The 27,709-nt window shown below is 47.7% G+C and overlaps 1 protein-coding gene across 1 annotated transcript; it reads left to right on the top strand.

Moving 5' to 3' along the window:
- The first annotated feature begins 79 nt into the window (after nucleotides 1–79).
- On the top strand, nucleotides 80–27,508 carry LOC111960485 (ARF GTPase-activating protein GIT1-like). Its single transcript, XM_070436669.1, has 24 exons — nucleotides 80–493; nucleotides 3,814–3,947; nucleotides 4,861–4,973; nucleotides 5,714–5,819; nucleotides 6,088–6,324; nucleotides 6,583–6,695; nucleotides 7,066–7,171; nucleotides 7,421–7,507; nucleotides 7,761–7,891; nucleotides 8,203–8,297; nucleotides 8,728–8,770; nucleotides 9,773–9,799; nucleotides 11,012–11,060; nucleotides 11,583–11,655; nucleotides 15,149–15,246; nucleotides 16,267–16,378; nucleotides 16,874–17,001; nucleotides 18,213–18,365; nucleotides 20,967–21,272; nucleotides 23,452–23,532; nucleotides 23,853–23,929; nucleotides 24,188–24,355; nucleotides 24,481–24,544; nucleotides 24,800–27,508. Exons 1-24 carry the CDS (start codon nucleotides 442–444, stop codon nucleotides 25,013–25,015), a joined length of 2,769 nt encoding a protein of 922 aa, XP_070292770.1. The 5' UTR covers nucleotides 80–441; the 3' UTR covers nucleotides 25,016–27,508.
- Nucleotides 27,509–27,709: the final 201 nt, after the last annotated feature.

The raw sequence follows: 27,709 nt of genomic DNA, 5'->3' as shown, positions 1-27,709 counted from the left end.
ATTGATGAGATTCCAAGCTTTGACGAATACGATAGGATTTTAGAGCTATCTCTATTCCCATTGGCATTGGTGAGAGAGAGTGGCGATCAGAGCAAGTAGTGGGAGAGCGAGTCGAGTMACAGGTAGGACGGAGCGCAGTTATCCTAGGTCTCGACATTGGCAATGCAGTGTGCGCTAGTGTCTTATWTCCCTCTAGATATGAGCTAGCCAGTGATAATCATCCCACTGACGAGGACTGCGACTCACTGAATCCGGAGTTTAGGACTGAAACCGGTTAGGAAGAAAAGGGAAAGCTTCGGGCKGGGAGAGCCAAAGACCACAACGCCGGCTTCCGGGGATTCAGGGCAGCATATAGAAACAGCAGAAGGCGGTCTTCGGAAGGGCGAGCATCCATTAGATATAATTTGGATATACAACCACTGCTGTAGTGGAACCCTAAACATGTCAAGAAAGGTCCACAGAACCGAAGTATGCGCCGACTGCAGTGCACCAGGTACGATGAAAACTGAAACAATGTGTTGTTTTAGTCTTTTATATGTGCTGGCTGGCGACATTTAGGTGGGACGGCGSAGGCCTGTGCCCGCTGTCAGTAGTACAATAAAACGGCGCAGGTTCACAGGCAGTTAGTTAGTCAGGCCTTTAAACAGTGAKATTTGCATTTTCAGTGCATGTGAATAAATGAAGTGACTAGAAAGTTACTTTGGTTTATTTGATAAGAATCATATTCTGTATATGAATTTGAGTGTCAGATTTGTTTCGCCTACTTGACTAGCCAGCGCAGCTAGCCAAGCAACGTATAACGTTTGCTTTTATTTATCGTGTTAACCGCCACATCTATCTGGTAGCTAACTACGTACCTAGTTTGCTAACAAATGAGAAAGGGTGTCTGTCTTGTCTGGTCTAACATGAATAACTTGCTATCACATCTGTTTGTCTGTAAAGTTGGCTCTGTAGCCACACGGGCTAACTAGCTAGCTGGCTATGTAGCTAGTTACATTTGAAGACGACAGGCTAGCTAGTTTGGCATGTCTTCCTCCAGAGTACTTCTATAAATGTGACCAATTTCACGTTGTAATTTGTGTAACGTCAGATAGTTAGCTAGTGTGCTAACGTTTAGAGTCAAGAAGATTAGCTGAACGTTGTRACTGAGTTAGTTAGCTAACTAGTTAGTTAAATTATCATACGATATTAGTTGAAGCTAGTTGGCTAGCTAGCTGCCTGCAACTAGCCAATGTTAGCAAGCAGTGCGGCGCAGAGTAGGGGCGTTGATAGTATAGGTTGTGAATAGTGATTGAGTGAGTGCCTGTAATCTGGACCCKTGACCTGTCTAGACTGCTCCATCTGTAGGCATAAAACCATTTTTTTTTTAGCTTAATCCTTCATGGCATTTTTTTTAGTAGTTGCTCATAAAATCATGAAGACTACATTCTCCAACTCTGTGTTTTTATACATTATTGTGCACCCACAACTCTGATGTGATGCCAACCTTGGCATCCCGGCACTCCCTGCCGGAAGAGCCTTGGCCTTACACATTTAACAATGTTTTGGGGAGAAGGAGAGTTTGGGATGGGGGTGGTTGGAGTGGGGTGCATGGCAGCTGCTCTCTCCTTCACAGCTGCTCTCRCTTCAGGAATGTGTTTCTGCTATCCCAGCTGATTTATGACACTCCTGACCATCACTCCTCTGCAGTTACCTGCGTTAGCCTGGCTTGCTTGTATACCTACTCTGTGTGTGCACTGCCGTTTCTTTTTCTTACTTACAGTCTACCGTCAGCTTTCTGCTGCCTCGGCGGCCCGTCCCCTTCTGGGCAAAGGCAGCTCTAGCAAGCTTCTGATCCAAGCCACTAATGTGTGACTCCTTGCAACCCTCCACATTGGAATAGCTACTGGACTCATAAACAACCTCCATATTTTGGAAGAAGTCATATAGCCACTATAGGCTATTAAATGTTGTTACTGCCAGTATGCTCGTGAGGCCTATTTGTTTTTCTATCATAATATGGTTCGTTTTATGGGGTTGTGATGGGCAGCACAGCATGTGGTAGAATGCTAGACTGAAGAGATGGCTATAGCCTTCAGTAGTGTTGACTGTAGATGTAGTGGTAAAAGAGACTAGAGTGGCCCCATATGCACTGTGTAGCCTAGGTCGGTGTCTGTGCATGAAATCACATTAGGCGCTGCACACACTAAGTGGAAGTAAGTGTGGACATGGAGAGGAAGACCAATGGGGTTGTTCTGTGAAGCATGAATTATGACGAGATTTAACTTTGTGTCAACGATTGGAATCTATACCAATGAAGAGTCCTGCTCRCCGCTCTTAACATTTGATTTAGCGCTTTGCTTTGTCCTGTTCTGCCATGGGTACAAACCCAACAATTGTATTTATTTATTTAACTCTTATTTTACGAGGTAAGTTGACTGACAACACATTCTAATTTACAGTAACAACCTGGGGAATAGTTACAGGGGAGAGGAGGGGGTTGAATGAGCCAATTGGAAGCTGGGGATGATTAGGTGGCCATGATGGTATGAGGGACAGATTGGAAATTTAGCCAGGACACCAGGGTTAACACACCTACTCTTACAATAAGTGCCATGGGATCTTTAGTGACCACAGAGAGTCAGGACACCTGTTTAACGTCCCAGCCGAAAAACGGCACCCTACACAGGGCAATGTCCCCAATCACTGCCCTGGGGCATCAGGATATATTTTTTAGACCAGAGGAAAGGGGGGCTCCTACTGACCTTCCAACACCCCTTCCAGCAGCATCTGGTCTCCCATCCAGGGACAAACCAGGACCAACCCTGCTTAGCTTTAGAAGCAAGCCAGCAGTGGGATGCAGGGTGGTATGCTGTTGGCTAATGAATTGCTGCTTTTCATAGATTATAATATTTGAAAACAGTAGGCATGCTTTGTTGAGTATTGCCAATAGCTATTTGTTTCAAAATTGTCCCTCAAGAACAGATCTCTCTCTCTCTCTGCATGTATTCGCTCCTCCCCAGCCCAATCTGTTAAGCTCTTAGGCCTACCAATTGAGAAAAAAATGCTCCATCTAGTTCCTCGGATAAAATAGGCTGTTTGCATGTCATACACAGTTAGCTTAGCCTAATTCTAGCAGGATCCTGAGGGTGTAGGCTAACCTTGCCCCAGCCAGACTTAATGACTAGACTGTGTGGCCATTGGTTCTCTTTGTGCCCATTGAACTCTGGACTTGTCTAGTATGATGATCTCATTACCACCTAAAGGCACAATTGGGTGGTACTGGAATTTTTAAGGTCAGACTTATATTTAGGCTATACAGTATGATGCTAATAATACGTGTTTTGTTGATTTTTATGGTCTCGAGAACTTCTCATTGTGAACTCCACATGTCAGGGAAACTGTCAGTCTATTCATCACCCTCACATTAGGCTATTTGATTATTTTAAATGTGTGCAGTAAACAATAATGTCAAATATTAGGCCTAACTTTATTACCGGTAAGAAACGGTAAAACAGCTATAGGCCTAATGATGAACCTGAGATGACCTAGGCCTAGTAGACAGTTGTCAGAGGTGGGTCTTTGCTAAATACATTTACATTTACATTTAAGTCATTTAGCTGACGCTCTTATCCAGAGCGACTTACAATTTGGAAAGTTCATACATATTCATCCTGGTCCCGCCGTGGGGAATGAACCCACAACCCTGGCYTTGCAAGCGCCATGCTCTACCAACTGAMCCACACGGGACCGTAAATAGCCTAAGTTGTACACACCTGACCCCCCCACCCTCTCCCCCTCTCTCTCACTTCATCTCTTTCTCTGTGTTTTCAGATCCGGGCTGGACCAGCATCAACAGGGGCGTTCTGATCTGTGACGAGTGCTGCTCGGTGCACCGTAGCCTGGGGCGCCACATCTCCATCGTCAAGCACCTGCGGCACAGCGGCTGGCCCCCTGCACTGCTGCAGGTACCTGGGGGGGCGGCGGCATTGGGGATCATTACTGATGGTTGTACAAGTAGCCCAGTATTTGGCAAGCAGCTAAATGACAAGTAACCCAATTCAACCAATGTATTATATGTATTGCGATATGTATTGCGATTCGATAATACGATTTTATTGCGAACCTGTTTTTTACAGATTTATAACATGTAAATCCATACTGATAAAAAACAGTTTATAAACTATATATAAATTAGGGCCAGGGACCTCACAATACGATATTACAATATTTAGGTGCCAGTATTACGACTCTCCCGATATCTAGATGTATTGCAATTCGATAATATGATTTTATTGCGAGTTGATGTCCCAAACATATTGCTCACTATATGTCTGCTGCAGAGAGACGAGAGAGCATGGAAATAAAAGTGCTGAAAACATGTTGGCTCACTATTTAAAAAGATGATTGAGATCAAGCTATAGGATGAAAAATACAGGCGTTTTGGTGCACYCACAGCCGACTAGCGCTAGCTAACGCTACCTAGAAAAACTATTAAATACATTTAAAATAATGTTGCAATATTTAACTATCAATAGTTTTTTTCCTCCATCGCTAATATAAAGTAAATGTTACCTGGCTGCTGGACAGAAAAGATTTAAGAAGACTTTTGTTAGGAACTGGATTTAATTATTATTATTTTTTTGTTGTATTTTCACTTTATTCAGACAGGAAGGAAATTAGTGGTGAGGGAGATGCAGAGAGTGGCTCTGGGGTCGGGATTCGCACCCACGCTTGGTGGTGTATAGGTGCTGCAGGCGGTGGCTTTACCCACTAGACCAGCCTCAGGCACTGGAAGAGGCTTTGATTTGCTCTAAGAGGACGTTCCACGCCAACATGAGGGCTGTGTTGTCGTGTGTCTCATTAGTGTGTGTGTTTTAGATGGTGCAGACCCTGGCCAGTAATGGGGCTAACTCGATTTGGGAGCACTCTCTGCTTGACCCAGCACAGGTGCAGAGCGGCCGCAGGAAACCCAACCCACAGGACAAAGTCCAGTAAGTTTATTTTTTATTTCACAACATATATTTCACGATACGTCAGATGAGAACCAATTCTCAGTTACAATGATGACCTGGGTGGGAACATTCCCCACTTACGTATAGTCTCTGTTTGTGGAACTCACTCACTCTCCCCCACCAAGATCTCAAGAGATTCTTTTCACTCGGTCAATTGTTATAGTCCGATCAGGCTAATAAGCTTATGTGTTAGATGCAGCTCAGCCTTGGGTCATTAACTAGTATCAGACTATTATGGGATCAGAGAGGATTTGCCCCTCGGCATCTCCTGCTGCAATGATTCATACATAGATCTGATGAGGGCCTTCTGAGTAGCGCAGTGGTCTAAGGCACTGCATCGCAGTACTAGCTGTGCCACTAGAGATRCTGGGTTCGAGTCCAGGCTCTGTCGCAGCCAGCCGCGACCGGGAGACCCATGGGGCGGCGCACAATTGGCCCAGCGTCGTCCGGGCTATGGGATGGTTTGGCCGGCAGGGATGTCCTTGTTTCCTCCGAAACATTGGTGCGGCTGGCTTCCGGGTTAAGCGGGCATTGTGTCAAGAAGCAGTGTGGCTTGGTTGGGTTGTGTTTCAGAGGACGCACGGCTCGCGACCTTCGCCTCTCCCGAGTCCGTATGGGAGTTGCAGCGATGGGACAAGACTGTAACTACCAATTGGATACCATGAAAAAGGGTACAAAAAAATACATACAGCTGATGTCTTACCTTATGTCTTACACAGCGCCACCAAGTCCGAGTTCATCCGCTCCAAGTACCAGATGCTATCCTTCGTCCACAAGCTGCCGTGCCGCGATGACGACGGTGTTACCACCAAGGATCTCAGTAAGGTGAGGCCCCGCCCCCTCAGGTCAGGGGTTGACGTTCTTCACAGGCTGGGCTCGTCCACTCAGGGCCATGGCTGGTGGGCCGGGCTGCCTCCCACTGAGGCTACACACACACAGAGCCTGCCTTTCTTCTTCTCTCCCCTGTAGGCAGGAAGGAAGCACCTTAATGACACCACAGGAATAACTAATGGAAGCCGCTGTGTGGACCTATTAAACACCACTAATGAGGGGATTCACAGGGTCTCTCTCTCTTTCTCTCGTTCTGTCTCAGCAACTGCACTCAAGTGTGAGGACGGGGAGTCTGGAGACATGTCTACGGCTGCTGTCCCTGGGAGCACAGGCCAACTTCTTCCACCCGGTGAGACCCATACCACTCCCACCCTCCCACCCCATTACTGCAAATGATCCACTTTCTCACCACTCACCCTCCCGCCCCGTTACTGCAAATGATCCACTTTCTCACCACTCACCCTCCCNTGCTGGACAGATAAGATTTGAGAATACTTTTGTTAGGAACTGGCTTTTAAAAAATTGTAGAAAGGGTGGAAATGAGTGGGGAGGTAGATGCAGAGAGTGGTGCAGGGGTTGGGATTCGCACCCATGCTTGGTGGTGTATAGGTGCTGCTGGCGGTGGCGTTACCCACTAGACCAGCCTCAGGCACAGGAAGAGGCTTTGATTAGCTCTAAGAGGATGTTCCAAGCACACATTAGATAATTTCATGTAAGCGCTGTGTTGTCGTGTGTCTCACCAGTGTGTGTGTTTTAGATGGTGCAGACCCTGGCCAGTAATGGGGCTAACTCGATTTGGGAGCACTCCCTGCTTGACCCAGCGCAGGTGCAGAGCGGCCGCAGGAAACCRAACCCACAGGACAAAGTCCAGTAAGTTTATTTTGTTTCACAACATATTTCACAAAACGTCAGATGGGAACCAATTTTCATTTACAATGATGACCTGGGTGGGAACATTCCTGCTTACCTATAGTCTCTGTTTGTGGAACTCTCCCCCACCAAGAGATTTACTTTCACTTGGTCAATTGTTATAGTCTGATCAGGCTAATAAGCTTATGTGTTAGATGCAGCTCAGCCTTGGGTCATTAGCTAGTATCAGACTGTTATGGGATCAGAGAGGATTTTCCCCTCGGTGTCTCCTGCTGCAATGATTCATACAAAGAGCTGATGTCTTACCCAGCTTGTCCCTACTCTCTGTCTCTGTGTGTGTGTGTCCCCGCTCGCGCATGTGTGCGAACAGCCCCACCAAGTCCGAGTTCATCCGCGCCAAGTACCAGATGCTATCCTTCGTCCACAAGCTGCCGTGCCGCGATGACGACGGTGTTACCACCAAGGACCTCAGTAAGGTGAGGCCCCGCCCCCTCAGGTCAGGGGTCAGAGGGTGACGTCCTTCACAGGCTGGGCAATGCCTGGTGGGCCGGGCTGCCTCCACTGAGGCTCTACACACACAGAGCCTGCCTTTCTTCTTCTCTCCCCTGTAGGCAGGAAGCACCTTAATGACACCACAGAAATAACTATTGGAAGCTTCTGTGTGGACCTATTAAACACCACTAATGAGGGGATTCACAGGGTCTCTCTCTCTCTTTCTGTCTCAGCAACTGCACTCCAGTGTGAGGACGGGGAGTCTGGAGACATGTCTACGGCTGCTGTCCCTGGGAGCACAGGCCAACTTCTTCCACCCGGTGAGACCCATACCACCCCCTGTTATTGCAAGTTACCCACTTTCTCACCACTCACCCTCCCACCCCCTGTTACTGCAAGTTACCCACTTTCTCACCACTCACCCTCCCACCCCCTGTTACTGCAAATTACCCATTTTCTCACCACTCACAACCTCAACTGTAGAGTATCAGTCCAATCGGTCTATGCTGTGTCCATGCTCCCTTAAATCCCTATTTGAAGTAATGAGATGTGTTTGTGTGGTTGTCCTCTCAGGAGAAGGGCACCACTCCACTCCACGTGGCAGCCAAGGCAGGCCAGGTTCTGCAGGCAGAGCTGCTGGTCGTGTACGGAGCCGACCCCGGAGCCCTGGACATCAACGGACGCACACCCATGGACTACGCCAGGTAGGCTACACCAGGGGTCTATTCATTATTGTACACTGATCCAAAACATTTTCCAAAGGAAAACAAGGGTCTCTTCTTGGACAAGTTCAGGTAGTCCCTTCCCGTTTTGTCCTGTTTGCTTTTGTTACTTGTGAATACACCCCTGGCTCACTCTTTTTAAACATAGTATTCATACACATACAGTTTTGTGTGTGACTCTGTCATAAGGTAGTCAGTTTATTTGTTATTTTTTTCTGCCTTATTGTGTCAGTAAGCTGTGCCATATACAGTTATAGGATCTGATCTTTGTACTGTGTGTGTGTGTGTGGAAGGCAAGCGGGCCAGGTGGAGCTGGCAGAGCGGCTGGTTGAGTGTCAGTACGAGCTCACAGACAGGCTGGCTTTCTACCTGTGTGGCCGACGCCCTGGTAGGTGACCTTTTTACCCCTGCCAAGGACCTTACAGAGGGCTCCGAGTTGAAGCGATAATCAGCAATCAAGTCGTTGAGATCTCGCTTGGTGGGTGTATCCTTCAAACAGCTAGCATGACAGCAGTTTTGTTGTTCGCTAATGTCAGAGCTTTCTAACAAGAGCTGCCCTCTCCCTAAATTTGCATAATATTGGGACATTTTCAATTCTGGTCACTAGTTCTCTCCTCGCCGACCGCTAAGTCGTTGTGTGTCGCTGTGTGTCTCTTTGTGTCTCCTTCCATTGAACATGACTGGTTGGTGGTTGATAGTTCGCTGATTATCGCTCCAAGTATGGACCCACTGTCAGGCTTAACTAGTAGGGTGGTTTTTCACCCAATGACTGTTTTACACTATACAATGATTTCACTCCATTGTACTCTATCCTGTAGATCACAAGAATGGGCATTATATCATTCCTCAGATGGCTGACAGGTAAGTGTCAAAGGGTCGTGTTCAGGGTCAACATAGAATGTGTGGGGACTATATTTATAAATCTGCATGGTGGTTGATATTTATTATAAACTGGGTGGTTCGAGCCCTGAATGCTGATTGGCTGACAGCCGTGGTATATCAGACCGTATACCACGGGTATGACAAAATATTTATTTTTAATGCTGTAATTATGTTGGTAACCAGTTAATAGTAGCAGTAAGGCACTTCGGGGGTTTGTGGTATATGGCCAAAATACCACGGCTAAGGGCTGTATTCAGGCACTCTGCGTTGTGTCGTGCATAAGACCAGCCCTTAGCCGTGGTATATTGGCCATATGCCAAACCCCCTCTGGCCTTATTGCTTAAGTATACATAGGGGTGTTTTTTCAGGCACAGATTAAGGCTAATCCTGGACTAAAACGTATTTTCAAATGAGATTCTCTATTAAGCATTTTTGTCTTTGACGTGACATGATATTCTGGCAATGCCTTTGATTTTCTGGAATCTACAATGAAATGTTATGAATACCATGTAATATTCTGGCACAAGTGAAGTGGCTAGGTGTATTGCAGTGTTTTGACCAGTAGGTTGTGCCCTGTCGTTAGTCAGTCTGTACTGCTAGATAGGAGAGGAAGGCCCCTGTTACACTGATGCAGACTGCATGTCTGTCTGCTGAGCTACAACAGACTTCTACAACACTGCTATTACTGTACTGTACTATACTCTGTACTATACTCTGTGGAGAACTAGTGGGCGGTATTCACAAAGCGTCTGAGTAGCTGATCTAGGATCAGTTTTACCTTCGATAATAATTCATATGACAGAGGGGGACCTGATCCTACATCAGCACTCCTACTCTGAGAGACTTTGTGAATATGGGCCCTGGTGTTGATATGGAGTGTATCCCCCCTCCCCTCTCTCTCTTTTACTTTCTACCTGTCTCTTTCTTGTCTCGCTCACTCGTTTTCTGTTCTCTCCATCTTTGCTGCGCTTGTGGAGGCAGAGCTCGCCCTAAGTGCCCGACACAGAGGTATCTCTCTCTTTTCTCTTACTKACTCAACATCCCCCCCCCCCATTTTCTTTCGTCTTTTATCCTGTACGCTCATCATCTTCTCGCTGTTGTTAGGGAAGGAGGGAGGGATTCCTGTGATATTTTGTCAGACTTTTTTATATAGTAGTATTACTTTTATGATGTCTTGATTCAATAAACATTGACGAGAGCCCTTTTGTTTTTAAATATCAGGTTGGCTACTGTATCTCGACCACCAGTACTCATTGTAGATCATACAAGTACTTAGGCCTATAGTTTTGAATGTTGCCAGACTGAAATGGAAGGAGCTACAGGTAACTGCCAAAAATAAAGGAAACGCCAACATAAAGTGTCTTCATATGGCGTTGTGCCACCACAAGCCAGAACAGCTTCAATGCACCTTGGCATGGATCAGGGGTATGCAACCCTGGTTCTGTTCTTCATTTAACTGACCTGGAAGACCCAGTGTGTTGAATTTTGGCAATCACCGAACTGACCAATTAGCTTAGTTGGTTAGGTGTGGTGCCTAGTTGGAACAAACTCCAGCAATAACTGCGGATCTCCTGGGACATGGTTGTCTACCCCTGGCATAGATTCTACAAGTGTCTGGAATTCTATTGGAGGGATGCGACACCATTCTGCCCCAAGACATTCCCAAAACGTTGGTGTTTTGTTGATGGAAAGGTAGAAAACGCTGTCTCATGCGCCGCTCCAGAATCTCCCATACGTGTTCAAATGGGTTGAGATCTGGTGACAGGCGGCCATGGCATATGGTTTACATCGTTTTCATGCTCATCAAACCGTTCGGTGACCACTCGTGCCCTGTGGATGGGGGCATTGTCATCCTACGGGCACATCGCCATGGTATCCAATATAATGGCCTGCCCAGCATTTATATACATGACCCTAAGCATGATGGGATGTTATATGCTTCATTAACTCAGGAATCACACTTTGTATCCCTAAGTGTTTCCATTATTTTGGCAGTTACCTATATATTTCACCTGATTATCTGCCATGGCCCTCGCTCCATGACCTAACACCCCTCCTGTCCTCACCCCTACCACCCACCACCCTGAGAAAACCCCCAGTCCCATGTCCTCCACCTCCCTTACCTTTCTGTCCTTTTTTTCTCTCCTCACCCCTCTCTCTCTCTGTTGGTGTCTGCGGTTGTTTCATTGTGGCATTTTGTCTGTCTGTGTCTCTGCGTAGCCTGGACCTCTCAGAACTGGCCAAGGCAGCTAAGAAGAAGCTCCAAGCGGTGAGTAGTGCTGGGTGGTAGGGGTCATGGGTTAGAGTTAAGGCTCTATCCGTCTGGTAGACTTCCTGGCTTGTGTTCATTAGGACACACAAGGGAAAACATTTTGAAACGTTTTCAACGGAAAACAAAAACGAGGTATCCCTCCCTGTTTTTCTTCCATTTGGTGCCTAATGCACACGACCCAGAAAACGAGCTAATCTGATAATAAACTGAAGCATTGGGCCATGTCTGTATCAGTGACTCTAATTGTCTATGACAGAGGACAATGACTTTCCCCATTTCCTGTGTATGGTATAATCAATTCTCCTTTGGCCCAGGCAGCAAAAGGACAGAGCCCTTTAGTGTAGTGCTACTGTTTGTGTTGACAGCATTGCTGTACATGGTTGTCCTATTATTTTAACCGTGTGTGTGTATTTATATATATTTTTTCCTCGCTGGTATTTGCAGTTTTGTCGTGCATTGCTTATGTTTGTCTTGGTCTTGTACACTGTCTGCGTCCCATAAATGTCCTGTGTGTGACAGCTGAACAATCGATTGTTTGAGGAGCTGGCCATGGATGTGTATGACGAAGTGGACCGCAGGGAGAACGATGCAGGTGAGACACCCCCCTCCTCCTCTTCTCCCTCTCCTGTGTAACCCATTCCCTGCTTCTCCCTCTCCTGTGTAACCCATTCCCTGCTTCTCCCTCTCCTGTGTAACCCATTCCCTGCTTCTCCCTCTCCTGTGTAACCCATCCCCTGCTTCTCCCTCTCCTGTGTAACCCATCCCCTGCTTCTCCCTCTCCTGTGTAACCCTTCCTACCCTGCCTTCTGCCTCTCCTGGTGTAACCATTCCTGCTTCTCTCTCCTGTGTAACCCATCCCCTGCTTCTCCCTCTCCTGTGTAACCCATCCCTGCTTCTCCCTCATCCTCTGTGTAACCCATTCCTGCTTCTCCGTCATCCCGTGTAACCCATCCCTGCTTCTCCCTCTCCGTGTAACCCATCCCCCTGCTTCTCCTCTCCCGTGTAAACCCATCCCTCTGCTTCTCCTCTCCTGTGTAACCCATCCCCTGCTTCTCCTCTCCCTGTGTAACCCATTCCCTGCTTCTCCCTCTCCGTGTAACCCATCCGCCTGCTTCTCCCTCTCCCGTGTTAACCCATCCCTGCTTCTCCCTCTCCCGTGTAACCCATTCCCTGCTTCTCCCTCTCCCGTGTAACCCATTCCTGCCTTCTCCTCTCCCGTGTAACCCATCCCTGCTTCTCCCTCTCCTGTGTAACCCATCCCCTGCTTCTCCCTCTCCCGTGTAACCCATCCCCTGCTTCTCCCTCTCCCGTGTAACCCATTCCCTGCTTCTCCTCTCCCCGTGTAACCCATTCCCTGCTTCTCCCTCTCCCGTGTAACCCATCCCCTGTTCTCCCTCTCCCGTGTAACCATTCCCTGCTCTTCTCCTCTCCTGTGTAACCCACCCCTGCTTCTCCTCTCCCGTGTAACCCATCCCTGCTTCTCCCTCTCCCCGTGTAACCCATCCCCTGCTTCTCCCTCTCCCTGTGTAACCCATCCCTGCTTCTCCTTCCCGTGTAACCCATCCCTGCTTCTCCCCTCCTGTGTAACCCATTCCCTGCTTCTCCCTCTCCTGTGTAACCCATCCCTGCTTCTCCCTCTCTGTGTAACATCCCCTGCTTCTCCCTCTCCCGTGTACATCCCCTGCTTCCCTCTGTGTGTAACCCATCCCCTGCTTCTCCCTCTCCCGTGTAACCCATCCCCTGCTTCTCCCTCTCCTGTGTAACCTTATCCCTGCTTCTCCCTCTCCCGTGTAACCATCCCCTGCTTCTTCTCCCTCTCCTGTGTAACCCATCCCCTGCTTCTCCTCTCCTGTGTAACCCATCCCCTGCTCTCCCTCTCCTGTGTAACCCATCCCTGCTTCTCCTCTCCCGTGTAAACCATTCCCTGCTTCTCCCTCTCCTGTGTAACCATCCCCTGCTTCTCCCCTCTCCTGTGTAACGCCATCCCCCTGCTTTCTCCCTCTCCTGTGTAACCATCCCCTGCTCTCCCTCTCCCTGTGTAACCCATCCCTGCTTCTCCCTCTCCTGTGTAACCCATTCCCCTGCTTCTCTCCCTCCATGTGGTAAACCCATCCCCTGCTTCTCCCTCTCCCTGTGTAACCCCATCCCTGCTTCTCCTCTCCTGTGTAACCCATCCTGCTTCTCCCTCTCCTGTGTAACCCATTCCCTGCTTCTCCCTCTCCTGTGTAACCCATCCCTGCTTCTCACTCTCCTGTGTAACCCATCCTTGCTTCTCCCTCTCCTGTGTAACCCATCCCCTGCTACTCCCTCTCCTGTGTAACCCATCCCCTGCTTCTCTCTCCCCGTGTACCATCCCCTGCTTCTCCCTCTCCCGTGTAACCCATCCCCTGCTTCTTCTCCCTCTCCTGTGTAACCCATTTCCTTGCTTCTCCCTCTCCTGTGTAACCCATCCCCTGCTTCTCCCTCTCCTGTGTAACCCATCCCTGCTTCTCCCACTCTCCTGTGTAACCCATCCCTGCTTCTCCCTCTCCCGCGGTGTATCCTCTTTCCGTGTAACCCATCCCTGCTTCTTCCCCTCTCCCGTGTAACCATCCCCTGCTTCTCCCTCTCCCGTGTAACCCATCCCCTTGCTTCTCCCTCTCCCGTGTAACCCTTCCCTGCTTCTCTCTCCCCTCTTCCTGTGTAACCCATTCCTGCTTTCTCCCTCTCCTGTGTAACCCATTCCCTGCTTCTCCTCTCCGTGTAACCATCCCTGTTCCCCTCTCCTGTGTACCCATCCCCGTCTTCTCCCTCTCCTGTGTAACCCATCCCCTGCTTCTCCCTCTCCTGTGTAACCCATCCTTGCTTCTCCCTCTCCCGTGTAAACCCATCCCCTGCTTCTCCCTCTCCCGTGTAACCCATTCCCTGCTTTCCCTCTCCTGTGTAACCCATTCCCTGCTTCTCCCTCTCCGTGTAACCCATCCCCTGCTTCTCCTCTCCCGTGTAACCCATCCCTGCTTCTCCCTCTCCGCGTGTAACCCATCCCCTGCTTTCTCCCTCTCCGTGTAACCCATCCCTGCTTCTCCCTCTCCGTGTAACCCATCCCCTGCTTCTCCCTCTCCCGTGTTAACCCATCCTGCTTCTCCCTCTCCGGTGTTAACCATCTCCCGTGCTTCTTCCCTTCCTGTGTAACCCATCCCTGCTTCTCCTCCTCCGTGTTAACCCATCCCTGCTTCTCCCTCTCATGTGTAACCCATCCCCTGCTTCTCCCTCTCCTGTGTAACCCATCCCCTGCTTCTCCCTCTCCTGTGTAACCCATCCCCTGCTTCTCCCTCTCCTCCACCTCTCTCTAGATCTCTCCATCCTGCTCCTCTTTCTGTCTTTGCCTTTTTGAGTCATGCAATCTGTTTGGGCCACTCTGGGGTCTGCGTCCCAAATGGCATCCTGTTCCCTATATAGTACACTACTTTTCACCAAGCCCTGGTAAAAAAAAGTACACTATAAAGGGAATAGGGTGTTATGTGGGACATGGCCCTAGTGTAGGCTGTTCCCCCGGAGAAGGAGTCACTGTTTAGAAAGGAAACGTTAAAAAACGCATAAACAAAGTCTGTAAAAGGGCACTGGGTGAGGTCTAAGACGAGAGAGAGAGAGAGGCAATTTAGAGGGAAGGAGCAAGTGAGAAGGAGAGAGCGAGTTGGTGAGGAAAGTGCCTCAGGAATTCTGGAGTCTCTCTCTCTTTCACTCTCCTCCCTCGCTCTCTCTCGGAAGCAGGAGCAGTCGCAGACTGCGTTGTCTGACAGAGACTCTCCGCAGGTAAGCAGGATGGGGTAGAGACCGAGAGCCGGACACGCTCAAGCACACACACATGCATACACACACAGCTCTAGGTATAGCAGGACATTCTCGGAGGAGAGAAAGTGTGTAAGACTGTAACTGTTCTGTGGTCTGTTCCAGTGGAGCTGTGCACTGTGTGTATGTGTGGGCGGAAGGCAGGGTGTGTTGCTGTGCGTATTCCAACTTCCAGCTGAAATGACCTTGTTTCTCTCTCACTCACACATCAGTGTATAATATCTCTCTCTTTCTGTCCTTCCTCCCCCTTTCCCCAGTGTGGCTGACGACTCAGAACCACAGTACTCTGGTGACGGAGCGCAGCGCGGTGCCCTTCCTGCCTGTCAACCCCGAATACTCAGCCACACGCAACCAGGTAACCACCACCACCACTACTATCAGACACACACACACACACACGTGAAAACAACGTTTGATGACTGCCAGCAAATGCTTGAATATCTTGTATCCTTCTCCAACGCTGCGTAGGCTTAGTTGATGACAGCAGGCTGAAGACGATGCTAACAGTGACACAGGCAGGCAGTAGAAGGGACTACGGAGAAATCCTTCGAGAACACGACAGATTTTAAAACGGGAACAAAAGAGGAGAACAGAAGGGCAGACGAGGAAAGATAAAGTCTGGGCTGAAATATGGAGAGAGAGAGAGAGAGAGAGAGGGATGAAAGATCAAATTCTATTAATAGTTTTGTGGCTGTACCGGGATGTATGAGCTTCTGCACTGGCCAGTGGGATATAGAGACAGTGAGAGAGAGATTTTCCAGCTGTGGGGGAGGGTGAGGGGGAAACAAAAGGGGTTGTGTGTGATTGTGGGTCCTCCCTCAGTTGGCTAGCTCATTAATGTAAACATAGGCCTTAACACATCAGCACCCTCACCACAGTGAGATCCCCAGCTAGGATTGGATTGAATAGGGTTGGAGCCATCTGACTGGTCAGTAGTAGTGTTTATGTTTCATGCAAGAGAGACTGAGGGAGAAAATACACACACACACACACACACACACACACACACACACACACACACACGACAGTGTGCTCACGGTCGGACCGTGTTTAGAATTGAAACCACATGGATACAAAGCCTGCATTTTTGTCCCCTTATGCAAACACAAACGTGAATTGCTAGGTGCAATGTTTAGTGTGTGTGTGTGTTACTATGATCAACTGTAGCCCCTATGACTATGATTTTCCACACCACATGACCAGTGACCACAGGACTGCAATACCAGAGACTGTGGCTTCAATTTGTGTTTTCTTTAATAATACACCAAAAATGTCTGAATTCATTTTTCTCCTGTAAACCTACGTCTATGCGTCGGAGGGTTTTTGAGTACTCAAGAATGAATGCGTGTGTCCCCTGCCTATTTTTCTCTTTCAGGGTAGACAGAAGTTGGCCCGTTTCAACGCTCGTGAGTTCGCAACGCTAATCATCGACATCCTGAGTGACGCCAAGAGGAGGCAACAGGGGAAAGGCGCTGAGCAGCTACCGGGTGAGAGAGGGAGAGGTGTGGAGGAGGAGAGGACTGAGGAGTGAAGGGGGGGGGGGGGGGAGAGAAGGCAGGGACTGAGCCAGTTCAAACGAGGTCTTTATGAATTAAGTATGCTCTGGACTTTAAGCTGTTTTGGCACACTTCAGTCAATCCATCATTGCGATGTATGAGTGAAAAGGAGAAGTTACTGAGATGTATTTTCAATTTTGGGGTTGCCTGGTTGTGTTATGGTTAAGTCGTCACTAGTTAAGTTGAGCTGTGTTTTTTCCTGTTTTTTTTGTGGCTTAATCTCAAAACATCTTTCTGCAATTCCTCACATCCTGTCTCCTCGCCTCCTTCTCAACCGTATTCAAGAAAAGGTCCAAGTTCCCTCCCCTCGGACTTTCTTCTCCAATGCATTTTCAGAAGGAAGCGAGGAGAGTACGCGAGGAATCGAGGAAAGATGAATTGAGATTGAACCAGGGCCTATGTTGTTGCTCTGATCCATCCCTGTAGACTCTAGTCTGGACCTGGGGGCCGACGACGACCAGCATGACTACGACAGCGTAGCGTCGGACGAGGACACGGACAGCGAGTTGACCACTCAGAACAACAACAACACGCAGCGCAACAACCGGGCCAAGGTGAGGAGAGAAGGGCACAGAAGGACTGCAGGGTTGTGTTCATTAAGCATCAAACGGAAGCGAACAGGTCCAAATGAGGGACCTACCTGAATTTGTCCAATGGGAAACATTTTGCTGTGTTCACTTGGCACCAAGCAGCCTGAAACATAGTGAAAGGGGGAGGTAACTATTCGGAACTCGCCTAATAAGAAGCTCTTGTTTTCTTTTTCCATTGCAAACCGTTGTTATGTTTTTCTCTACAGGCCAACATTAGAGTACCAGAGAACAGCCAAAGTATTCCCTTAAACCCAGTAAATAGATGGATAAAATGTGTACTGAGAGACATGGAGGTGGAGCAAAGTGACCAGGAAGTGGTCCTATGCTCCCAGCCCTGCTTTGAGTTAAGGGTCCATACATGTCAAGAGTCTCAATAGGAGTGCTGATCTAGCATCAGGTCCCCCCTGTCCATGTAATCATATTCATTGTGATCTAAAACGCAAAACTGATCGTAAATCAGCACATAGTTCTTCTTAGGCTTCTTCTAGTGATTGCAGTGTTATCCCAGCAGTATCTTCCTCCCCGCCTGTCCCAGCATGCCTTGCGGGAGTGGCAGTGCTGCTGCTGCCACATACTTCCACAGTGACATCACAGCTATTCTGGGTCTTCAATCAGAGGAGCATTGTTCTACAAGCAGGGGAGGAGAGGGAGTGTGAGAGGAGGGGCGGGGAGGAGGAGAGGGAGTGGGTGAGAGGAGGGGAGAGGGGCGGGGGAGAGGAGGAGATGGACAAGGGGTGAGAGGAGGGGGGGGGTGAGAGGAGGGGAGAGGGGGTGGAAACCCTGTTAAAGCACGCTCCCACAGCCACAGGACGTGGTGGAAAAGCTGCTGTAAAATGAGAATTTCATGTCCTCTGTGTGAAGAAGCTCTGTTCTGGTGTCATACAGACAGAAGCTCTGTGCTTCTCAGATATGGCTGAGCTGTGAATGATGAATGCTGTTCAAAGTCATTTCCAGTTAAGAAGAGATTTCTCAAATATGGTTTCAGTGTTGAATGTGAAAAGATTGTTATTTTAAGCTGTGCTTTAACTTCTCCATTTACTGCTAAGAGTGATGATGAAATCGAGTGCCGCTTATTGCTCAGACAATATCCCACATAAATGACTCCCAAATGCTTGTGTGTGTATTTTAGATAGTTTTATTTCTGTGTGTGTGTGTGTGTGTGTGTGTCCCCTCAGAGCATGGACTCGTCGGACCTGTCGGACGGGCCCATCACTCTGCAGGAGTACCTGGAGGTTAAGAAGGCCCTGGCCTCCTCCGAGGCTAAAGTCCAGCAGCTGATGAAGGTCAACAACAACCTGAGTGAAGAGCTGCGCCGGCTGCAGAAAGAGGTAGGAGAGGGAGGATAACGAAAATGTGAGGGAGGTACGATGGCAGGGAGAGGAGGGAGGAATGGATAGAGTGATGGATGGAGGGAGTGGAGAGGGAGAGAGTTAGGGAGGGGAGGGTGGAGGGCAGGATGCGCGACAGAAAGATGGGAGGAATTTCTATGTCTACCAGTTGATGTGTTATAATACACCAAGAGCTGGTTTTTCAATTATATTTTTAGTTAATGGAAGATATATCGTTTCTGCCTCAGTATGTTAGTGTGAAATCACTATCAGTGTTCCCAGAGCTGTCCTTATACTGTAGTAAGCAAATTGTGCAGCTCAGAACAGTATCTGTTAGTTTTGGTGTTTAATACTGCAGTTTGTTTTTCAGTTTGTCAAAATATCAGGTTTCGTTCCCATCTGTTGTTACGCCATATTTAGTCACTTTGTTTCTGTTCCATCTCTCCATGGTGGTATTGTTGGTTTGTTCTCATGAATGCCCGAGCTATTGTCCCATGTCTGTCCCATCACTCATGTCTAACGCCAGGAGAAATACCAGCCCCTAGACACACACACGTCAGTCCCTGCACACACACTTGGGGAAATGCACAGCAATTCTCTTCCAGTGTTGATAGGTTGACAGGTACATACAGGTAAAACAATAACACAGTGTCAGTGAGAGCAGCCCCCCCCCCCGTACCCCTCAATAAACCATGCATGTGTAGTTCCATTATTTTCCAAGATACTAAAGATCAACCCCCAATACCTACCGCCAATATGTATGTTTATTGGTTAAGATACAGTGCATTCGGAAAGTATTCAGACCCCTTGACTTTTTCCACGTTACGTTACAGCTTTATTCTAAAATGGATTACATCTCTCCCCCCCCCCTTAATCTATCTACACACAATACCCCATAATAACAAAGCAAACAGGTTTTTAGATTTTTTTTGCAAATGTATATAAAAAAAAAAACTGGTCACATTTACATAAGTATTCAGACCCTTTACTCATTACTTTGTTGAAGCACCTTTGGCAGCGATTACAGCCTTGAGTCTTCTTGGATATGACACTACAAGCTTTGCACACCTGAATTTGGAGAGTTTCTCCCATCTTCTCAAGCTCTGTCAGGTTGAATGGGGAGCGTCGCTGCACAGCGATTTTCAGGTCTCTCCAGAGATATTTGATCMGATTCAAGTCCGGACATTGAGACTTGTCCTGAAGCCACTCCTGCGTTGTCTTGGCTGTGTGCTTAGGGTCGTTGTCCTGTTGGAAGGTGAACCTTCGCCCCAGTCTGACGTCCTGAGCACTCTGGAGCAGGTTTTCATCAAGTATCCCTCTGTACTTTGCTCAGTTCATCTTTCCCTCGATCCTGACTAGTCTCCCAGTCCCTGCCGCTGAATAACATCCCCACAGCGTTATGCTGCTGCCCCTACCATTCTTCACTGTAGGGATGGTGCCAGGTTCCCTCCAGATGTGACGCTTGGCATTCAGGCCAAAGAGCTCAATCTTGGTTTCATCAGACCAGATAATCTTGTTTCTCATGGTCAGAGTCCTTTAGGTTCCTTTTTGGAAAACTTCATGCGGGTTGTCATGTGCCTTTTACTAAGGAGTGGCTTCCGTCTGGCCACTCTACCAGAAAGGCCTGATTGGTGGAGTGCTGCAGAGATGGTTGTCCTTCTGGAAGGTTCTCCCATCTCCACAGAGGATCTCTGGAGCTCTGTCAGAGTGACCATCGGGTTCTTGGTCACCTCCCTGACCAAGGCCCTTCTCTCCCAATTGCTCAGTTTGGCCAGGCGGCCAGCTCTAGGAAGAATCTTGGTGGTTCCAAACGTCTTCCATTTAAGAATGATGGAGGCCACTGTGTTCTTGGGGACCTTCAGTGCTGCAGGAATTTTTTGGTACCCTTCCCCAGATCTGTGCCTCGACACAATCGTGTCTCGGAGCTCTACGGACAATACCTTCAACCTCATGTCTTGGTTTTTGCTCTGACATGCACTGTCAAATGTGGGACCTTATATAGACAGGTGTGTGCCTTTCCAAATCATGTCCAATCAATTGAATTTACCAAAGGTGGACTCCAATCAAATTGTAGAAACATCTCAAGGATGATCAATGGAAACAGGATGCACCTGAGATCAATTTCGAGTCTCATAGCAAAGGGTCTGAATACTTATGTAAATAAGGTATTTCAGTTTTTTTATTTGTAATACATTTGCAAAAATTCTAAAAACCTGTTTTCGCTTTGTCATAATGGGCTATTGTATGTAGATTGATTGAGGGATTTTTATTTTATTTGATCCATTTTAGAATAAGGCTGTAACTTAATAATGTGGAAAAAGAGAAGGGGTCTGAATACATTTCGAAGGCACTGTAACCCAGTATGTAGTTATATCCATCCACAGACTAGCCAGTTTAACCCCTTATATCCACCCTAGTATAGACTATAGATGGCCTATAGACTCCCTTGATCCCCATTTATAATCTTTCCTCCATCCATATCTAGTATGTGGTTAGCTAAATGAAGCTCCCTGTACAGTACCTGTGTATGTGGATGCTTGTCCATGTGACCTTTGACACGTTAAGGTGACCCTCCTCCCCCGTCCCCACCTCTCCCCGTAGATCTCGCGGATGCAGACGGAGAACAGTGCGTTGCGGGGGGGCCAGGTCATCGGAGGAGGGGGAGCTGGCGGTTTGGGAGGCGGGGGAGGAGGCAGCCCGGCACATTGGCAAGGGGGGGTGAGAGGCGGCGGAGGGGGAGGTAGGGGAGGGGACCACTCCAGCCTAGCCATGTCCTCGGCGCCCGCCCACCGGAGGGACAGACAGGCTTTCTCTATGTACGAGCCGGGGCCCGCCACCCCCAAGCCCCACTCCCACTCCCCGGGCCTGGACTCCTTGACGGGCCGCCTGCAGCCTCTGCACCCCAGTGTAAGTGTGAGCAACGCGCTACGGCCCCCAGGTGGCCGTGGTCATGGTGATATACACCACCTGCTGTCTCTGTCTCTACTGCTGCCTACCTTCTCTACTGCTGTCTGGCATGCACACACTGCTCACCAGTGGAGCGCACCTCTACTTTAACCCCTAACCTTTGACCCCCAGCCTCTACCGCTGGCGCAAATCTTTCTGGGCCAGATGCTGCACGCACGCACCTGCCCCAAATACACACAAATAGTGACTTCGACACTGTGGCAAATCACTCTTCTCCTCCACTCACTTTACATGAGTTTATCTCTCAGATTGAGGTTTCTTTTGAGTGTAGAATGTCATCATTTGTTTTTTAAGCTAAGATGGCAGGTATCTTTCCCACCATTGAGTGTCTATCATAGCTTTCCCATTCCCTATCTCTAGTGTGAGTAGCTCAAACACGAGGAGTGTTAGTGGTTTGTCCTGCACCGTTAGCCAATAGCCATACGCTCTTCTCAATGGATCCTTCAAGGCACTGTGTCAGTCACTGACCCACTCGGTCACAGTGGAACCTAGGGCAGGCTGACTTACACGAGTGTGGGTCAACTGCTTGGTGTGTTGACAAACAGTGGTAATTCAACATGTGGAAATGAACAGAAAATGACGGCCGATGATCTGTGGTCTGAGGCGCTCTAAGCTAATGCACTACTTACACATACACACACACACACACCCCTGCTTCCAGACACTTCGACTGGTATGGAACTTGAATAGGAAGCCAGGAGGTAAAGTCAGTCTGTCTGTCTCTCTATCTGTTCTGACTCCTGTCTGTCTATCTGTTGCTTGTATTCTGGGCACTTCCATCTATCTATCTATCCTGTCTGTCTTTTGTTGTGCTCATTGTTGCCTTCAACCTTTACATTCCATTATCCATGCGYGTGATGCAAAAAACCAAACTGCATTGGGATATCTGTGCATTTTTCTGTGTTTCTTTTAAGTTTTTATTTTGTAGGGCATTACAGCGTAGCAATTTACAAATGCACAATTTCTTGTGTAGTTTGAAAAATATTTTTATTTTGTATAGAATTGAGTTCTATATGCTAGGATATATCTAGATAAGTTGTGTTTTTTTCTGTATATGTCTTGCATTGTTGCTCATACTGTGTTTATAAGTAATTCAAAAACAATGATATGGCTATACTGTATATAATTTAATATATATATATATTTTTAATCGATGTACCAATCCCAGATTGCCCTTTTTTTTAAAGTTGTACAGTTTGGACCCCATCATAGATATCGGACCACACAGTGGTAAAACCCAGTGCCGATGACGATGACTTCATTTTATGGACATTATTTGTGTATCATAAAGCATATGCCATCATACAAATATTCGCAGATGTTCAGTCTACATCTAGTTAGCTCTCCGCTAGGGAACCGTGAGTCCAAGAGTGGCCTACTGGCCATACTGTCTGGGATAACTCACAGCATAGCCCCTTATGTCAGCCAGCTGTATCTAAAGAAGTATCTATAATTGTGCTGACTGTCTGGGCCTGCATAAAGTGTCTCGGAGGAGTGCTGATCTAAGATCAGTGACCCCCCCCCTTATTTCTTATAATTTTAAAAGCCTAAACTGATCCTAGATCAGCACTTCTACTCAGAGATGCTTTATGAATACATCTGTTGTGACTGTGACTAGAGAGGAGACGTGATTTGAGGCAAGCTAATGAAAGTTAACCGGCTCCTCTGTCTTCTCCTGTGTTTATCAGACAGTATGTTTGTGTGTCTGATAATGTTAATGATGTTTTCCGTGTGTAAGTTGTTCTGGGATAGTGACTCACTAACTACTTGGCAGGACCTCGCTCAAGACTCACACATTTCCTTTTGAATTCCAGTCAACTTGGGCCGTACACATTTTCAGTATAAACCTGTCCTGGGGAAAGTTGCTCTGCAGTTTGGCTGTTGAGTTTCAGTCAAAGTTATTTGACAAAAATAATCTAATTTGACCTCGACATATAGGCTACTATCTCCCCGCACAAAGCTGAGCTGACTCTGCTCAAGCATGTATAGTGCATCCCAGTGTCTGATTGGAATCTTCCTACTAAAACTCAAAAATTCTGTCAGGCAGTGTTCCTTCTGCGATTCCTCTGTTGCTTTTCGTTCTCCTCTGAGTTCCTGTCCCGTTCTGTCTATCCTCCAGGTGAGGAAGGGGGGTCCTGGCGGTCCAACACCCTATGGAGGACAGCACCTCTCTAGCTCCATGGAGATGGGGAGATACATGGTAAGGCTGGCTGGCTGTTGCCCTCCCTTGCAGTTGGTCAGCTCATCTGTGACTTCCAGGGTTATTAGACTACTTCGCGACCAACCCCAGACTGTGACGGCTGAAACCTTCAGTGGCGTCTTATGAAAGCTGATACTGACTGACTGTTTTATAGACCAATATGAGCTGATGCATTGCTGAGGATTATATATTGCAGATTAGTGTAAATGTTTGTGTGAATGGCTTGCTTAATAAAGGCCTTGCCATACTCTCACTGATGTCTGCCTTTAGAATCACTACTGCTACCTTTGATGCTGATAAGGTGTTCTGTTTGTCCACAGGTCCCTAAAGGAGAGAAGCACGGCAGTGGCACTGATAGTGACTATGACAACACTCAGATGTATGAGCTGTCGCTAAGGTAAGGCTGGGGGGGAGATATCTGGGGCAGGTGGCTGGGCAGTGAACGAGTCATTCTGGGGTCTCCACCAATATGTAGCAGGGGCAAGACAGGCCAGGCTCTAGGGTCTACCTAGACATCTAGCAGACTGGTGGACTGTTTGTCTTTGTCAAGGACATATTTACTGTGGGTGATTACTTCAGAGATGCTTACCTCTCTGCTCAATGTGGGAATTGCAGGCTAATGTTAGAGTGTACTGATTTTGTGTGTGTCCTACAGTAGGGGGCGCAGCAGTGAAGAGGAGGGCCGGGGGGAGTCGGAGGAGTGGGAGGGGGGTGAGCCGGATCCTACCCTGCCGTGCACAGAAGACGTGATCCTCAAGACGGAGCAGGTGACCAAAAACATCCAGGAGCTTCTGAGGGCCGCACAGGAGTTCAAACACGACAGGTAGGGCCCCGACTTACGAGACTCACTCAGTCGGACTGAGGCTTACGTTGTATCTACGGAGGTAACAAGAATTTGGCTTACGTTTGATCTATGGTTGTAACAAGAGGATGTCTTATGTTCCCTAGTTTCGTTCCATGCTCTGAGAAGATCCACTCTGCTGTCACTGAAATGGCCTCTCTCTTTCCCAAGGTAAGGTTTTGCTCTAGCTCTCCCTCTTTCTAGAATTTCCTTAAAGATTCCGTATTGTGTGAAACTGCCACCAACAGTTATTATTATTATCAAAGAGGTTGCGTCAAACAACAAACATTTCTTATTTTATTTTTGGCTGCCTGATAGAACAGCAGAATATATACTGCACATTTTTTGTGACCAAATACAGATTCTAGCTGTAAGCAGTAAGTGTTGTCTCCCCTGTGTCTAACTGTTCTCTCCGCCTCCCCTCAGCGGCCCGCCCTAGACGCCGTGCACTGCTCCCTGCGCCTCCTGGCGTCCAGCGCCTCCCGCCTCCAGGTGGAGTGTCGCAAGGCGGCACCCCCGGACCCGTCAGCGCCCGCCGTCGACTACCAGCTGCTCACCCAGCAGGTCATCCAGTGCGCCTATGACATCGCCAAAGCCGCCAAGCAACTGGTCACCATCACCACCCGCGAGAAGAAACAGTGACGGGGGTAGAGAGGGGACGGACAGGGGAGTGGCGAGGGGAGTTGCAAGACTGACAGAGGGAGGGGAGAGGGAGCAGGAGAGGGATGGAGGTAGCATCGATTTCCAAGCTTCCTAGTCGAGTGATGAACGACACTTGGAAGGTTGGCATCTCGAGGGAGGGAAATGCCAGCCAAGGGGAGAAGCTATATTGGCTGCAAACCGAAAAGAAGATCTCTGAGGATGAATAAATAGAAAATGGGGAGTCGAAGGTAGGGAATGAAGAGCGGGGGGAAGACCAGGTGGTAATATTATATGACAATAGAACAAAGCTGAGAATCCACTGCAGCCCTTGATACTATACCTGAGTGGACTGAGTGCAGTTCTATGGGGGAGGAGGAATGTGGACCATTGAGAGAGTAATTGCATGCGGGAGATGGGCACAGCTCTCATCTCACTATGATCTCAGTCTATCGTTCCTTTGGAGAGGGGGGGATCCTTTTACTTCAACACCCCTCTCTGTGCAGCGCCTCAAACTCTGATGAGACCGAGGCAGGCTGGGCCCGGGGCTGGGGCCAGTCAGTGTGGCCTACAAGGGGGCCAGGCCTTGGAAGAGATCCACCCTGCTCTATCTCTCTGTCTCTCAGACAACGCCTCCACTATAGTCCCAGGCTCTGCTAAGGAGGGCCCTTGCTACTCACTGGTACACTACAGCATGTCTTGGCATCGTGGACAAACGACTAGGGGATTTTTTCTTTTCTTTTTGCCAATCCGTTGGCCTGTACCTCTGGGACAAGAATTACTGACTTAAGAAAAAAACAAAAACACTTACACTGGAATTATTGTGATTTATTATTATGCCCATTGTTTTGTATTTTTACTGTCATGAGTTACATTATCTCATGTATGTTTACTTTGACGTCGTCTCATGTATGATGGTTCCTGTTTAGGGACCAGGGAAGAGCTGTGACAATACTCACTCGCCTTCTGTCTGACTGTGTCTTGACACGTGCGCACACACACACACACTTAACTTGTGAAATGGTCCTGGAGCAGTCCAATTCCTCCCAGGAATTTCACTTTTTACTTCCTATAGATTATTATTTTTTCTACCTGTCATGTTCTAATATGTCAGTAGCCAAGGGGTTGAACAGATGCTTAAGGGGTAGGGAAGGGGTATAATATGCTATCAGTAGAAAAATCTGGAAGCGGCATGACAATATTATATATTATGCAGCCATTGGCTGCTTCAGTCGCTAGGCAAAGCTTATCATCTCAATCGCACTACAGTGGGATCCATACGAAGCTCGCTCTTCAACATATGCCAACTCGAGGCAGACTAGCTAGATAGGGAACAAATGTTTTGTGAAAACGACAAACTGCACCTGCTGTAGGTTGTGGGGCCACTGGGGAAGCTGCCCTGTTTTTAATACTGTGCTAAACAAATGAACGGTCACACTTAGCTTAGTGACACACGCACTCCACGTATTTAGTTTGATTTCTTAGCTTCAAGGACTTTAGTGATCGTCTGTCGGATGGATCTGGGTCATGTTAATTAGGAACTAAACGGTTGAAAACGGACTGAAACAGGGAGACTACTTGGACCCCCCACACACACACACACACAAGGCTTGTGTGATCCTTGAAAGCGCTTCCATGTCAGCTTGACTCATGTTCTCTTAGCCACGGGGTCCTGTCGTTTCACTCTCCGCCTGACTGCTCTCGTGCTCACTACATTTAATGAACCTGTAGGGGATATGAGATCTTTTATCTGTTCCCCGTCAAATGTCCAAAAGATTGTCAAATGTAACGTTCCAATCATGATTGCCTTTGCACATCTCCTGCTAGTCTGGCTTAATACTTAGTGATGTTATAGCTGTTTGGGTTCCCTGAGTTGATTATCTATCTCACACACTGGGACAGTATTAAATACTTTCTTCCCCATTACAATGTCCTCTGTTACCTCTCAGACAACCTGTTGTAGAATAGAGGCCTATATATAAACATATTTTCATGCTATTTTTTTATTAAGCTATATGTTCGTATTGTGTTTGGGAGATCTGATCTATTTATGCTTGCCGTGGTGGGTTCCAGGCCTGAGGGGTAAGTGAATAGGGTCTGAAGTCTGCCACTGGTTAGCACTAAACTCATCTCAAGTCTGAGGGGAAAGGGCTATTGCACAATGCTACGCCTTCCCTCTTCTTCTTAGTGGACACTTAGTATAGGGTCCCTTTTTAGTGGGAATGTTGGAAAATGTTACATGTCAGTCTGCCTCCATGTTGTTCACATATGCATCCCGAACACACACACACATCATGTTGTTTAGACAGTGGCACTGCTCTGTGCCCAGTACTGTTTTCTGTGTGTCACAAACCTCTTTACCTGGGAGATCACTGATGGGAGAATATATTTTAACAGAAGTAAAAACTGTAAAAAGTAGAACATGGAAAAAAGGTCAATCGTAATGGAAACTCATAAGCTGTACATTTCTAATAAAAAAAAATATTAAAAAAACAAGTGAATTGTCTTAAATGTATGTATTTTTTGTTTAGCTAGAGATGCTTGAAACATTCATCAGTAGGTAATGCAAAGGCTGTATCAAAGGACCGTCTCTGGGTAAGCTGTACAAACTACAATCTCTCACTTTCTCTCTGGTTCATGTAGTCACACTTTAACCGTCCTCCTGGTGTCAATGATTTCACAGGTTGTTAGCTTTAA

This window comes from Salvelinus sp. IW2-2015, linkage group LG4p (assembly GCF_002910315.2).
Source record: "Salvelinus sp. IW2-2015 linkage group LG4p, ASM291031v2, whole genome shotgun sequence".
NCBI lineage: Eukaryota > Metazoa > Chordata > Actinopteri > Salmoniformes > Salmonidae > Salvelinus > Salvelinus sp. IW2-2015.
The sequence above is the reverse complement of the archived record's forward strand: the minus strand, read 5'-3'. Positions and strand labels throughout refer to the sequence as shown.